A 13,429-nucleotide genomic window follows, 5' to 3' on the forward strand; every position below is an offset into this window, starting at 1 on the left:
TAGAGGGATCAGTTTTGGGCTATGAATTATTTTGCTGTGGTCTGGTCTCCTGCCAGAATTTTATACATGTTTGTTTAAGTAGATTGTATATCAGTTGCATTTCAAAAGCAGAATTTTTCCATCTCCTATTTCTCTCCCCAAGATATTTTTGTGCCGCCAAAGAGGAGCAGAAAAACAAGCTGAAAGCATTTTATGCTTGATGAAGAAACGCCCTGGCTCTCTGATCCAATTGCAGGATTCCACTGCTGGCAGCCAGCATGCAGAGGCAGGAGTGAAAGCCACAAGTATAAATGGATGAGGAAATGACTCAGTGAAACTGCAGACCTATGAGCTACTTGCAAGGAAGTAAAGCTGTGCAAGAAAGTGGAAGTTGCAGAAATCCTCCTGTATGCCTGCTCTCTTTCTCCAACCCTCTTGTCTAAGTTTACTTTTTAGATTTTTCAGGACTGAGAAGACTTTTTATTAATGGGAACTGAGGCAGATATTTATTTTCAAATATGTATAATTAAATGCATTGTTAGGTTTTGAAGCGAAATGCAGTAATTGCATTCCATATAAGAGACTATGATGGAATTCAGTGAAAGCTTATAAATAGCCACTTGCTTGGTTTCAAGCAAGAATTGTGACCAGGCTGCAAAACTTATGTACCAAGGTGGTTCTTCATATCTTTTAGGTTATCACAGTATGCCAAATGACTAGCATAGATATGTATGGACAGATAGGTTACAAAGAATCTTCTGTGGATTTGTTTGCAAGATTAAATGCCAGTCATGCACCAACTTGCTTATGGAATCTCCAGATGAAATCAAAATATAATACAATACAATACATTATTACATATGTTGTGTAGCACATTTGCTTTTGTGTTCTATTGTTTGTATTATCTTCTAGGAGTCTAACAGTGCAGTCCTATGGAGAGTTACTCAAGTCTAAGCCCATTGATTTCACCATAGGATTGCACTGTAAATCTATATTGTGTGTGTGTTATGCGCTGTCAAGTTACCTCTGACCTATGGCGACCCTATGAATGAAAGACTTCCAAAACGTCCTATCATTAACAGACTTGCTCAGATCCTGCAAACTGGAGGACTTAGCTTTTTTTATAGAGTCAAGTCATGTTGTTTTAGGTCTTCCTCTTTTCCTACTGCCTTCCCCTTTTCCTAGTATTATTGACTTTTCCAGAGAATCTTGTCTTCTCATGATGTGACCAAAGTACGATATAGTCTTATTTTCGTCATTTTAGCTTCCAGGGAGAATTCAAGCTTGTTTTGATTTAGTACGCACTTGCTTGTCTTTTTGGCTGTCCTTGGCAAAACTCTCCTCCAGCACCCCATATTGAACAGATCTTTCAAAGAACTATATCTAGGCTTTGCTGAAGAAGCCAATCTAATGCTGCCTTTTCTTTTAGTATACTTTATATTGAGAAGCAACCCCCCACCCCACCCCGCCGAGTTGTTTGATTTTGTACCTTATGGTACAGTAGAAGAGAAACACTGGGATGATCATTCTATTTCTTTTCGTGGTGTTGCACGTCTTGGAAAAAATGCCAAATTCAGGTTGTTCTGGCAAGTTACTGATGTCAAGCCAGCATAAATCTTAATTAATCTTAATATGTGAGAGAAGCATCTGGCTGAGTAGTATCAGAGATGGGCACGAACCAGAAAAAAAAGAACCATGTGGTTTGTGGTTCGTCACGTTTCACAAACCACGAACTTTCACGAACCTGTCCTGGTTCATGAATTGGGTTTGTTTGGTTCGTGAAAACATCACTTCCAGACCAGCAAATCACCACTTCCAGGTCAGCAGAAGGTCTGCAGAAAGCGCAACCCCCATTGCCTAGGAAACTGATTGATTGGCACCAGGCTGTCTGCAGTGGTGAACCAAAAAACGAACCAAACGCCCTGAAGTTTGTGGTGGCTCATCAGAAATGGGCTCTGACGAACTGCTGGTTCGCAAACCATGAACCGGCCTGGTTTGTGATGAACTTTGGTTCGTATTTCGGTTCATGCCCATCTCTCGTATCAATCACTGCCATAGGAGTACAGACAATTTATAAGATGGGTAATAGCCCTTTGTGTACTACCTTTATCATTCTTTGGAAATGAGATCCACCAGGCAGCAGAATTTATTGCCAAAAATACAGTCTTTCAGTCCCTTTTATAGTTCTTAGGCTTGTGTGTTCTTTATACAGCAAGCTGTGTACATATGGCTGATGTAGAAAATAAGCATCAGTCAGTATTAATAGTATTTACCATGCATTACCAGTATTCTCCACATCAACTTTATTGTTTTAATGCAGTTTAGTATAGGTAAAAGTTTTTCAACCCTTTTCCCCAGTGTCTTCTGATAAGGTGAACTGTGTGTGTGATTCAAGTTCACATTGCAGTTCACCATTTCTGTGTGTATGGCATTATTAGAGACAGGGCAGATAATCCTTTTGTTCTTTATTCTGGTTTGCCTTTTCTTCTTGCCTGTCTGCAGCCAAAAGTATTTAGGTACTTTCCTTCATCTTTCTCCTTCTGCCTGCTTTACTGCTTGATGCCAAAAGGCTATTTTAAAACCCACAGAGCACAGTTTAAACCATTCCTAGAAGAATGGAAGGCTGTTCTCTGGGGAATTCCTGAGCATGTGTGGCTATTCATTGGGAAATTCCAGAGTAGGAATGATGGCTTCTAATTGCTGTGGAAGGCCTGTGAAAAAAACGAGCTGACCAGATCCAGCTTTTTAGCACTTTCTGTTCTTTGGGGGATTTTTGTGTGGACAGCCATTGCAGAAGCTTCTGGCCACATCACCACTTTCTAAATAAAGTACCTTCCATTTTAAGGGGCATAGTATCAGTGGTACCTTCATTTCTTGATATTTATTCAGTTTTGGTTTATTTATATCCTATCTTTCCAGTAATATGTTCAAGGCAACTAACACATGGAAATTGTACAGACAGATGAACACAAGAGAAAATTGAGGACCAGCTGGTCCCTTCACTGATAATAATTGCTCAGATAACCACAGAAGGGATGGGAAATGAGTCCATCCTTGTTTCTCTCTATTTTATTTTATTTATTTATTTTATCATATTTATATTCCGCCCTCCCTGCAAGCAGGCTCAGGGCGGATAACAGCAGTTAAAACATTTAAAACATTTCATTAAACATTATCATAAAACATTAAAAGCATTGTATAAAGATATTAAAAATAGCAGCACTCTGTTTTTTTTTTTGGCGATTACAGAAAGTGCAGCAGTGCAATTGAAACATGGCAGCAGCTTCAGAACAGTGGTGGGCAGCTCTCATAGGGAGGGGAGTAGATGTTATATCCTCCAGCCAGTGGAGGCCCAGCCTCAGCCATAAGCCTGGCAGAACAACTCTGTCTTTCAGGCCCGGCGGAAAGATAGTAAATCCTGCCGGGCCCTGGTCTCAGTAGACAGAGTGTTCCACCAGGTAGGAGCCAAGACTGAGAAAGCTCTTGCTCTAGTCGAGGCCAGGCGGGCCTCCTTGGAGCTAGGGACTGATAGTAATTTCTTTTCTCCTGATCGGAGGGTCCTCTGGGGAATATACGGGGAGAGACAGTCCCTCAGATACGCTGGCCCCAGTCCGCACAGGGCCTTATAGGTCAATACCAAAACCTTGAACCTGATCCGATACTCCACTGGCAACCAATGCAGCTCACGCAATATTGGTGTAATATGCACCCTATTCGGTGCTTTCATAATGATGCGCGCCGCTGCATTTCGCACCAGCTGTAATCTTCGGGTCAGGCACAAGGGTAGGCCCGCGTAGAGCAGTAATCCAACCTAGAGATGACCGTTGCCTGGATCACTGTAGTTAAGTCACAGGTAGACAGTTAAGGGACAAGTTGTCTGGTCTGCCGCAGATGGAAAAAAGAAGATCTGACAACCGATGTGACCTGTGCCTCCATTTTCAGGGAGGCATCTAGGATCACCCCCAGGCTCCTAACCCTTGGAACAGGCACAAGCTGTGCCCCATCGAGGGTCGGGAGCCGGAGTCCCGAATCCAGTCCCCCATGGCTCAAGTATAGGACCTCCGTCTTTGTTGGGTTCAGTTTCAGTCGACTCTGTTTCAACCAATCAGTCACAGCTGCAAATGCATGTTCCAGGACATCTGGGGCTGAGCCGGGCCGGCCGTCCATCATCAGATACAGCTGGGTGTCATCTGCATATTGATGGCACCCAAGCCCAAAACTTCACACCAGCTGGGCAAGGGGGCGCATATAGATGTTAAACAGTAAAGGGGAGAGTATTGCCCCCTGTGGGACCCCACACACCAATGGGTGACGGGGTGACAATTTCTCCCCAAGCGCCACCCTCTGTCCCCGACTGTGGAGAAAAGAGACAAGCTCCTGTAAGGCAGTCCCTCGTATCTCCACATCGGCGAGGCGGTGAGTCAGAAGATCGTAATTGACTGTGTCAAACGCTGCTGACAAATGTAACAACAACAACAAAAATAATAAAAAGTGACATCAAGCCACAGCCAATTTATAGTGACCCCCTCAAGGGATTTTCAAGGCAAGAGATGAGCAGAAGTGGTTTCCCATTGCCTCCCTCTTGATTCTTTCTAAGCATGTGCAATGCACATGTTCTATTCAAAGCCACCCATGATGTCAAAAAGTTGCTGTTTTCACTACTGGGCTCCTAATTTGGTGACTGCAAGACTAGAATAACTCCTCTTAGAAACTTAAACTTGTCTTTATTATTCTAATGAAGCCTGGTGAACTAAAATTAATTGTCAATAAGTATGTGTATGGGAAAATCAGTAAATTTTTACAAGAATTGGTTCTTAATAGAGGAAATTTTGATTAAGAAACCTAGCTTCTGAAAAATGATTACTTATTAGACTACCAAAAGACTTTCTTGCTCTGTATTGTTTATAATGCAAAGTATTTCCTATCAAACCACTTTGTTATAGCAAATGAGATGTTTCATATTTGGATTGTTTTGTTTTGTTTTGCTTTGGAAAAACAGACAAATTGTATTTGGGCGTTGTTCACTATGTGTGTTATGTATTGTCAAGTTGCTTTTGACTTATGGTGACCCTATGAATTAATGACCTCCAAAACATCCTATCATTGGCAATCTTGCTCAGGTTTTGCAAACTGAAGTCTGCGACATCCTTTATTGAGTCAATCCATTTCATGTTAGGTCTTCCATAACACCCAAACACCCAGCAACCTGGATATACACTTTTTCATGAAGTGGAATGTTGCATTCTAGTACTTAGCTCTGCTTGTTGAGTAACATCAGTTAATTTTCAGTCTTCTGTGCAGTCCTACATGGGTCTGTGCAGGCCAGCCACTTGGAGGATCTGTATAGCTTTAAAAGTCCTGTTTGGGCAGGAAACAGCCATAGGTGTGTGTGGGGGGATACCCCTTTCAAGGATGTCTTAAGTTATACAGATCTTCCAAGCAGCTGGTAGACATGTGCAGTCCCATGTGTGCCTGCATAGAAGACTTCAGTGAACAACAGTTACAGGTAAGTGCAACCCTGTTTTTTATACATTTATAAACCTATTTTTATTTTTTAATTTGAAACAAAAAAACCCTATGTAAGTAATAAGTTGTAGGTAGTATTTTGGTTATTAACATCCAAAACAGCCGCTATACTCTGGCTGATCAAACCTTACTTTTCAAGGTTTAGAGTAAGTATAGAAAAGATTTTTTGTTAGTAGTAGGCTGCAAGTTTTCTTTGGCTTTTATTCAGTAACTACACCGTGTACCGTATTCTTCTTAAAGCACATGAAGGGCTTCCTTACAGTAATTCTAGAAAGCCAACAGTTGTCTCCAGTTTTAAAAAATTGAAGATGAAGTAAAATAGTTTGACAGGCTACTTCTGTTTGAGAAGCCATGTGTGTAGGTTTTAAGAGCTTTAAAAGTTTTTGTGAGTGGGGATTGAGGCAGCTGCCTCATAAAACACATGAAGCTGCTACCTGCTGAGTCAAACTATTGGCTTGTTAAGGTCAGCATTATCTGTGACTGGCAGTGGCTCTCCATATCTTAAGTGGATATGCAGGGGATTGAACCAGGGGCTTTTCTGCTTAAAAATCAAACACACTGATTTTAGGGATATGCATCATAACTCTTAGGGAGATTGATGTTCATCATCTTTATGTGGAGGATTAAAATTTAGTACTTTGGTTGTGTATTGATTTTTGAAGTTGTGTTGTGTGACTTGTGTGCAGTATTTCTCATTTCCTTTTTGCCGCTCTTTAGGATATAATTACTTTTCTTTGGGGTTGAGCAACATTTAGTAGTGCTGAGCTTTCGATTGAAGTTTATTTTAATTTTTGTGTGTGTCAAAAATATACATGCTCAATGAAGAAAGAATCTTGTGGAATTGCTAAGTGGATCATGGCTAAATGGGTGTTATGTTGTTGGCCAACTCAAGCTCCCCGAAATCCTAAAAACTAACATATGGAAGGATTTTTGGCATATTTCTTTATGGAATCTAAAGATGTAGACAAACAATAAGTAAAGCTTTGAGAGGGCGCTCAAAATTAGACTGAAAAAATTAGAGGTGCTTTAAAGAAAGAGAAGCTTAGAAGACCCTTTTTTTACTAAGCCCCATTTATATATCGTCCTGCTTTATAATCTTCTAAACCACGTATTGCTGAAATGTGAACAACCTACCAAGTAATCCAGATCTCTCTGTACAATTAACTTGTCTTGTTTCCCACACGCTTCTGTATAGTTCCAGTACTTTAGAAAATGATCCATAGCTTTTTCCTACATAGCTTCTCAGCTGGGGAAGGAGTGTGCAACTTGCAAAGCAGATAGCATGTATAATGTAATAGTAGCATATATTTGACACATTTTTAAAAAATATTTCATTAAGAGAGGCCTATACTCAGTTTCGATTATTAAGTCTAAAAAGCCTGAAAATACTTCATTTGATGAATGAACATTACAATGTTTTTTTAGTACATAAGAATTTCTCTGTTGTGAATATTTTAAAAATCTTTGTGGTACATAATGTGGGCAGAAAGTTTGTGGTAGAATCTAGGGTCCATAGATTTGGACCCAGATATTGTCTGTGGTTGCCTCCCTCTCTGTTTTCTACCATATGCAGAATCTGGGTGGGGGCAGGCTTACTATGTTTGGTGTTTGGAGCAAGCAACGGCAGAGTAAACAAAAGATACTACTATTGTCTGTTCCAAAACTCAGGGTAGCCAAGACCTACCCAGGTTCTCTGGCATCATTAGAGGGCTTGAGGAAGAGGTCTCATGTTGTGTTGAACTTTGGAGAATCAAGAGCAAAAAAAGAGGATGAGGAAATATCAGATGTTGAAATTGCATATAGTAAAAGTTGTCTTTACAAAAGCATTCTCACTGTGAGAAAAGACCCCAAAAATTGGAGGAGATATTGTAAGAGAGAAGCATATAGATAAAGAAAAGGAAGAAGATGAAAGGCTTGGAGCAGAAACTTAGTATTTGTTACATTGGGTCTCAAAAATTGAAACCCGGCTGGAAGCTGTGACAGTAATTTGTTGTGCAGTTTGTAAAATATCACCAACAGGTGAAGTATGTTCTATCTGTGAATTTGGGGGAAGGGCAAGGAGGGATGGATCAAGGAAGATAGACAGAAATATAGCTATAAATGGTTTTCAGTAACAGTTGACAAACTTTTACACAGTAGTTCCATATACATTTTAAGATCCTGAAATGTTTATCTGAAGTTAATTATCTGTTGATTTGTTTTCAGGTGGACCTCAGAATCCCTTTGAATTACAGAGGATAAAGAAGGCTATCAGTTTGAAATCTGAATCTCATACACCTCAACATGGATTTAATTGGAGAGTGAAGAAAACTCTTTGCTGCCTTCTTTTTTATCACCTTTATCTTCTGCTCTAGCAGCAGCAATGGGTTGGCTGTTTATCTGATTTTTGTTGTTGTTCCTGGGTGGACATCCTGTGCCATGAGTCTGCAGGCTCACCCTAAATCTTCGACCAAGAGGGCTGGAAAGCGGATTGCATTTTTCGGTGAGCAAGATGTCCCAATGAAAGAGGCGCAGCAGCAGCAGCAGCTAAAAGGAGGGCAGTATTATGGGCATGGAGGGAGTGTGCCTTCCTCTCAAGCTATGGAGCTTTCCAAATCAGGTGTCTTCGCCGGAATCCCCAGCAATGCAGTTTTGCTGAACTCTATTTATGCTCCAGATAGAGGTGAGTCACGAATGACTCCCCAGCAAGTGGCTGCTATCAAGTGGCAGAACTCCCTGATGGGGAACCAGGTGGCTGAGAGGGATGATACCAGTTGGCAACATCCGCCTGGAGGATGGAACCATGGAATGGTCTATGGAGGCAGCCAGAAAGGGGGGCACCCCAATGCCAGCATCCCAGGTTTCTACAGCCACCCTGATACCATGAAAAGAAATCACGAGAAAGGTGTGATGGTGTCCCAGCTTGACCTGTATGGAGATGCTGTCCAGCAGATGATGTCTCAGAAAGCTCAGCTGGATCAGCAAACACTTGCTAGACAGCAGGCCCAGATGAATTCTTTCCAGCAGCTGCAAAAACAGCAACAACAGAGTCAGCCTCTGCCTCTGCAGTCTTTCCAAGTGGCCTTTGGCCACCAGGGCCAGAAGCATCCTGAGTTGTTGCACGTCTTTCAGCAGGCTCCCACTTCTTCCAGCCCAGCTTTCACCACCCAGCAGAAGCAACAAGCGCTTCCACAGTTGCAGCTGTTTGAGAACTTCTATCCACAGCAGCAGCATCACCAACAGGCATCCATGCAAGCCTTTGGCATCCAGCAGGCTGCCTCTGTAGCACAGCCTCATGTGGTGGCACCATCCCAGCCCCCCCAGCATCACATGGTTGCCCATCAGTTCCACCAAGTTCCTGAGAGGAATCAGGAGCTGCTGAAAGCCCTAACGGAACAGAACCCACAAACTGTACTACCTCAAGCTCAGATCTCCCTCCCAAGAAGATCAAGAAGGCTCTCTAAGGAAGGTGTCCTGCCACCATCTGCCACAGAGGAAGTATTGGCTTCCAGGCCAGCTGAGGAATATTCTGGTAATATGTTGCCACATCACTGGCAACCACAGCAGCATCCAGAAGTCCAATTTCAACACCAGTCTGAAACACTCAATAGTAACAGAGAGACTTACTCACAGCTGAACAAAGTAGAAATAGAACATGGGGAGATGCCAGCTGGAGGTGAAGTGGAGAAACCAGGCACGTACGAAAGTACTAGAGAGGGAGAAAAGCAGGTGGCCACAACAGATGGTGTTAGCCAGAGAACTAATGACTTTGGAGGAGTTAGAGGTGGTGTCATCCAGAGCACCCGGAGAAGGCGACGTATTTCCCAAGAAGCAAATTTGCTGACCCTGGCTCAGAAGGCAGTGGAGTTGGCTTCTCTTCAAAACGTCAAGGTAAAGGGTGTGTCCTCTGTTTCCGTTCCCAATATGCAACACCTTAAAGTTAGCATCCATTACTAGTTCCTCTCACTCATCTCCTCAGACCATCATGCTAGCAAGAGTTTGCTGTTATCAGCAAATTGTGTTCCAGCACACACACTGGTAAATGCAGTTGCTGGAAAACAAGCAATTCTTGTTTTGGCGAGTGCAGCTGTCTACCATGTTTTGCTCTGGGGATGGTGATTATGCTAGTGTCATGTGGGCCTAGTAGATGGTGACCTTATAAAACTTTTCCACGTTTAGCTGTTGCACAGTTTGGAAAGGAAAAAAATAAGGTACATGTGTGATCCCCTCCCCCCTTCTCCTGAGGTGTAACTTGTCCCCTCTGGAACTGAAGAAAAATATCTGAGTTGCAAACTAGCTCTGCCACTCCCTTCCATGGAATGGGACTGAAGTCTCATTTGTTTCAGCTGAGGAGAATATGTGAGATAAGTGCTATCTTCCCCAGCCTTTCTCTCATGTCTACAGGGCCTAAATAGGCTCTAAGTTAAAAATTGATAGCTTCAACAAAAACTTTAGAATCTTTTTTTTAAAAGGAAAGAAACTAAGCTTGTAGCCCACAGAAAGGAAAAGCTGGCAATTTTGACTAATGCATTGGAAACTAGAGAGGATTTGAATGGGATTTCTAGTGGTCACAGGGCAGTCATTTGACTGAATGGATATGGTACCTGTCCAGTAAATCTATGTACTTCAGTATGCTAAAAGAAGAGTCGGGGACAAAAGAAGAAGTGGAGCCCAATATGTACATAATAAAATATTGGACTGGAGTATTCTGGGTCACCACCACTTGGCTATGAAGTTCAGTATGTGGTTTTGGACAAATAAGCATTTAACCCCAGTCTTGTGGAGATAAAATGGGACATCCTATATATTCCCTCCAGAAAAAGGGCAGGGTTGAAATGTAATTAATATAAAAATAATACTTAGAGAAATAATGTCATTTTTCCGTAAAATATGTCTGTGCTGCTTTCCTCTCATAGGGAATCCAGATGCAGATCACAACAAAAATGTAAAACATTGCTCATGTTTTAGAGATACATCTGAACAACAGAAACAGAGCCAGAACAAGGAAAATGGAACTATTTCCATGCTTCTAACCACTTTTGAATAGCGAGGAAGAGCATGCCCTGTCTTCGGACAGAAACTAGTGATGTAAACTTTTCAGATGCTTTGAAGTCATTTGAAAAAACTAGCCCCCGCCCTTGGAAAAATGGAAATATGGGGAGAATGGAAAGATATGCAGTACTTATTTTCTTATCAAACCTAAAGAACTTCTAATTTAATAATGTAGCACATAAAAATTTGCTATTTGGCATATTTATGGAATTTGAAAATCTAAATGTCTTCATTTTTTAAAGTAAAGTTGCAGATGTATCCAACATATGAAGAGCTGCATACTACTGCACCATATGCTACTTTAGCCCATTTATCTTAAATTTTGCCATCTGAGAATTAAGGGAAGAAAAGCTGAAGGTAGAAACTGAATTCCGATTATTTGGACAGAACACTCATATGAGTAGGACTGTCAGCAAACTTGGGTATTAAGTTAAATTTTATAACACGGAAAATGCATAACTCTTTAATGTAGCATATTGTAGCCAAAATTATATAAATTGAAACAAAACATTTTTGAAATGTATATGTCTACAGTATTCATAGAAGTTATCATTATCTAATGCTGTAGATTGTCTTACATAAAAATTTTTCATACAATGCATTTTGAGTAAAACCTTTTCTTTCATTCCACTCATTCCAAAGGGGATGAAATCGAGTTTTTTTCAGAGCTCTCGAACGTTTCCCAATGTTTCCATTGGAAAAATTGAAAAAAGCCCCCAGGCATTTTTAATGTGAAAAAATGGCCTTAAGAAGCATTTCACTCATTCTAAAAGAAAAAATATTTCACAGGAGGATTTTTTTTCGTACCTGCATAATTTTTTAATTTGAAAAAATGAAAAAGAGTTGGTTGCTGTGTGGGTGCTGAAAGATGTGATAAGCTTACAGTACAGTCCTAAGTATAGTTAAACCCTAAGTCAGTGTAACTGTTCAAGGTTGTTCTGGTTGATACCTTATGTTTATATGCTTGGGTATGGTCAGGAGCCCTCTGTTTTGTGCTTATTTCAAAGTGTGCAACAAACAGGAAATATGTGTGATGTTTTCCAGAACATGAGACTTGGTGGTAATTTCATGAGACTATTTTGTTATATGTGAGGAGAGCAAAAATTGCTTAACTGCTGTTTCTGCCTCCGAAATGGTTGTGTGATTCATCAGAAGTAGACAAGGACAGTGGCATTTTTATAAGCAGCTACGGGGAGTCTTTCACACAAACCTGTGTAGGGCTTTTACTGTTTTGTGATACAGATCAATGAATCTGCCCTTTCTGTTGCTCTTTTGCTTGACTTTTCTAGGAGGAAGGCAGGCATATAAATATTTTAAATAAAAATAAATTAATTAAAAGCAGCCTTGGTGTGGATTAAACTGTGTGGATTAATCAGGAATCTCAAGCTCTAACATGCGTAAGCCTGCCCTGTGTCCTTTTGCCCCGGAACATTCATTATCCAGATGAGCCATCTGTAGTGTGCTTAGTGGTACTGCTAATTTTTATAAAAGTTTGCTAAGATGAAGTTCCATTTCTGCAAGACAGCCAGAGAGCAGAGCATGAATCCAGAGAAGTCAGCAGAATGTCCAGTTCAGACAGAAGTTGATACCCTTAGAAGTAACGCCGTGTGAATATGGGAAATGATAACCTAACATTCTTGGAGAATGTATACATTGGATTTGTAAATTACTTGCGTAAGGGAGAGAGATGCCGCTGCATATTAAACTCTCTGATGTTCCTTTTCCCATTGCATAGCTGCATTGTGTGTTTCTATACAAGAGGTGGCCGATTATATTCACAACACAAACAATGGATGTTACAGTGAGAGACCATGATTATATTGGGTCTTGTTTTGAACAGGCTTCTCCCTAACATTTCTTCTGTTGTGTATATGAATCAGCCGGATGGATTTATACTCCAGTGCATCTAATAAAGTGAGCTGTGACTTGAAAAGTTTATTCTGGAACAAATTTTGCTAGTCTTTCTGTCTTGTTCTGCTGCTACTGACTATCATGGCTACCCATTTGGAATTACCTTCTTCAAGAAATGACTCACTATCTTCCTTTAAATTCTATTACTAACTGTGTCAGTTTCCACTCCTACACTTGTTTAATCAACAAAGATTCTTCGACTTCTTCCTGGGTGTTGGTCTGCGTACTGCCAAACGATATTTGTTATAAAATATTAGTCATTTACTCCTTTAGTTTATAGTGCCCCTCAAATAGCCTTAGCAATATCAAGATTTGATCCAATTTTAGGCCAGTTCACTTGATCCTCTAGCATGTAGGATATGTATATTGTAGGTTGTGGGTAAGGGAAATGGCAAAAAATGTGGACCTTCTGTGGTTCTTGACAGTATGTGCAAACACTTTGCATGTGCCACTTCTCTTTGTGGTTGCAGGACTGTACATATATCCTGGTTATATGTCTCACATTTTTCTGATTCAAGAGATGCACAGCGTGATGAACCTTTTGAAGGACAGTTATGACCCAGATTTTAGTCTGTCTTTTTATGTTCAGAAGCTTTCCACTGTACAAAAATCTTTGCAGTGCATCAGTACTGCTAATACTACTAATAAATAGTTTAAAAGAAATTTCCCTGTATAAGTCACATACAGTGAGAGCTTATAGCCAAGTCTTTTTTTATGTAACTTCTGAAGAGAGGTCTTTATTAAGTTCCTTGGTTGTTTTATCTTTCAAGCAAACTCAACATTGTGTTTATGAAATGTTAATCTGTAGATTATTCTTGCTAGTAACTCATTTAATTTTATTAAATCATTTCTATACCCCTTCTTAATATGTTCTCCTTTGACTTGGTAGTTTCCTCAAATTCTGCAACCTTCCTTGGGTCAGATTGCCTGCTGGCAAAATTGAAGTACCTTTAGATATTGGCAGGAAGATGGTTTTAGATTT

The 13,429-nt window shown here is 40.6% G+C and overlaps 1 protein-coding gene across 3 annotated transcripts in view; it reads left to right on the forward strand.

Moving 5' to 3' along the window:
• Nucleotides 1–13,429, forward strand: part of MIDEAS (mitotic deacetylase associated SANT domain protein) — a 78,791-nt gene that overhangs the window by 33,457 nt on the left and 31,905 nt on the right. For 2 of the 3 annotated variants that reach the window (XM_054970656.1, XM_054970654.1), the window contains exon 2: nucleotides 7,711–9,375. In XM_054970656.1, the coding sequence (XP_054826631.1) occupies nucleotides 7,924–9,375 (1,452 nt within the window). In that variant the 5' untranslated portion in view covers nucleotides 7,711–7,923. Of the gene's footprint in view, nucleotides 1–189; nucleotides 387–7,710; nucleotides 9,376–13,429 lie in introns of those variants that run through there. The other variant, XM_054970657.1, reaches the window with a different exon arrangement.

This window comes from Eublepharis macularius, chromosome 2 (genome assembly GCF_028583425.1).
Source record: "Eublepharis macularius isolate TG4126 chromosome 2, MPM_Emac_v1.0, whole genome shotgun sequence".
Taxonomy (NCBI): domain Eukaryota; kingdom Metazoa; phylum Chordata; class Lepidosauria; order Squamata; family Eublepharidae; genus Eublepharis; species Eublepharis macularius.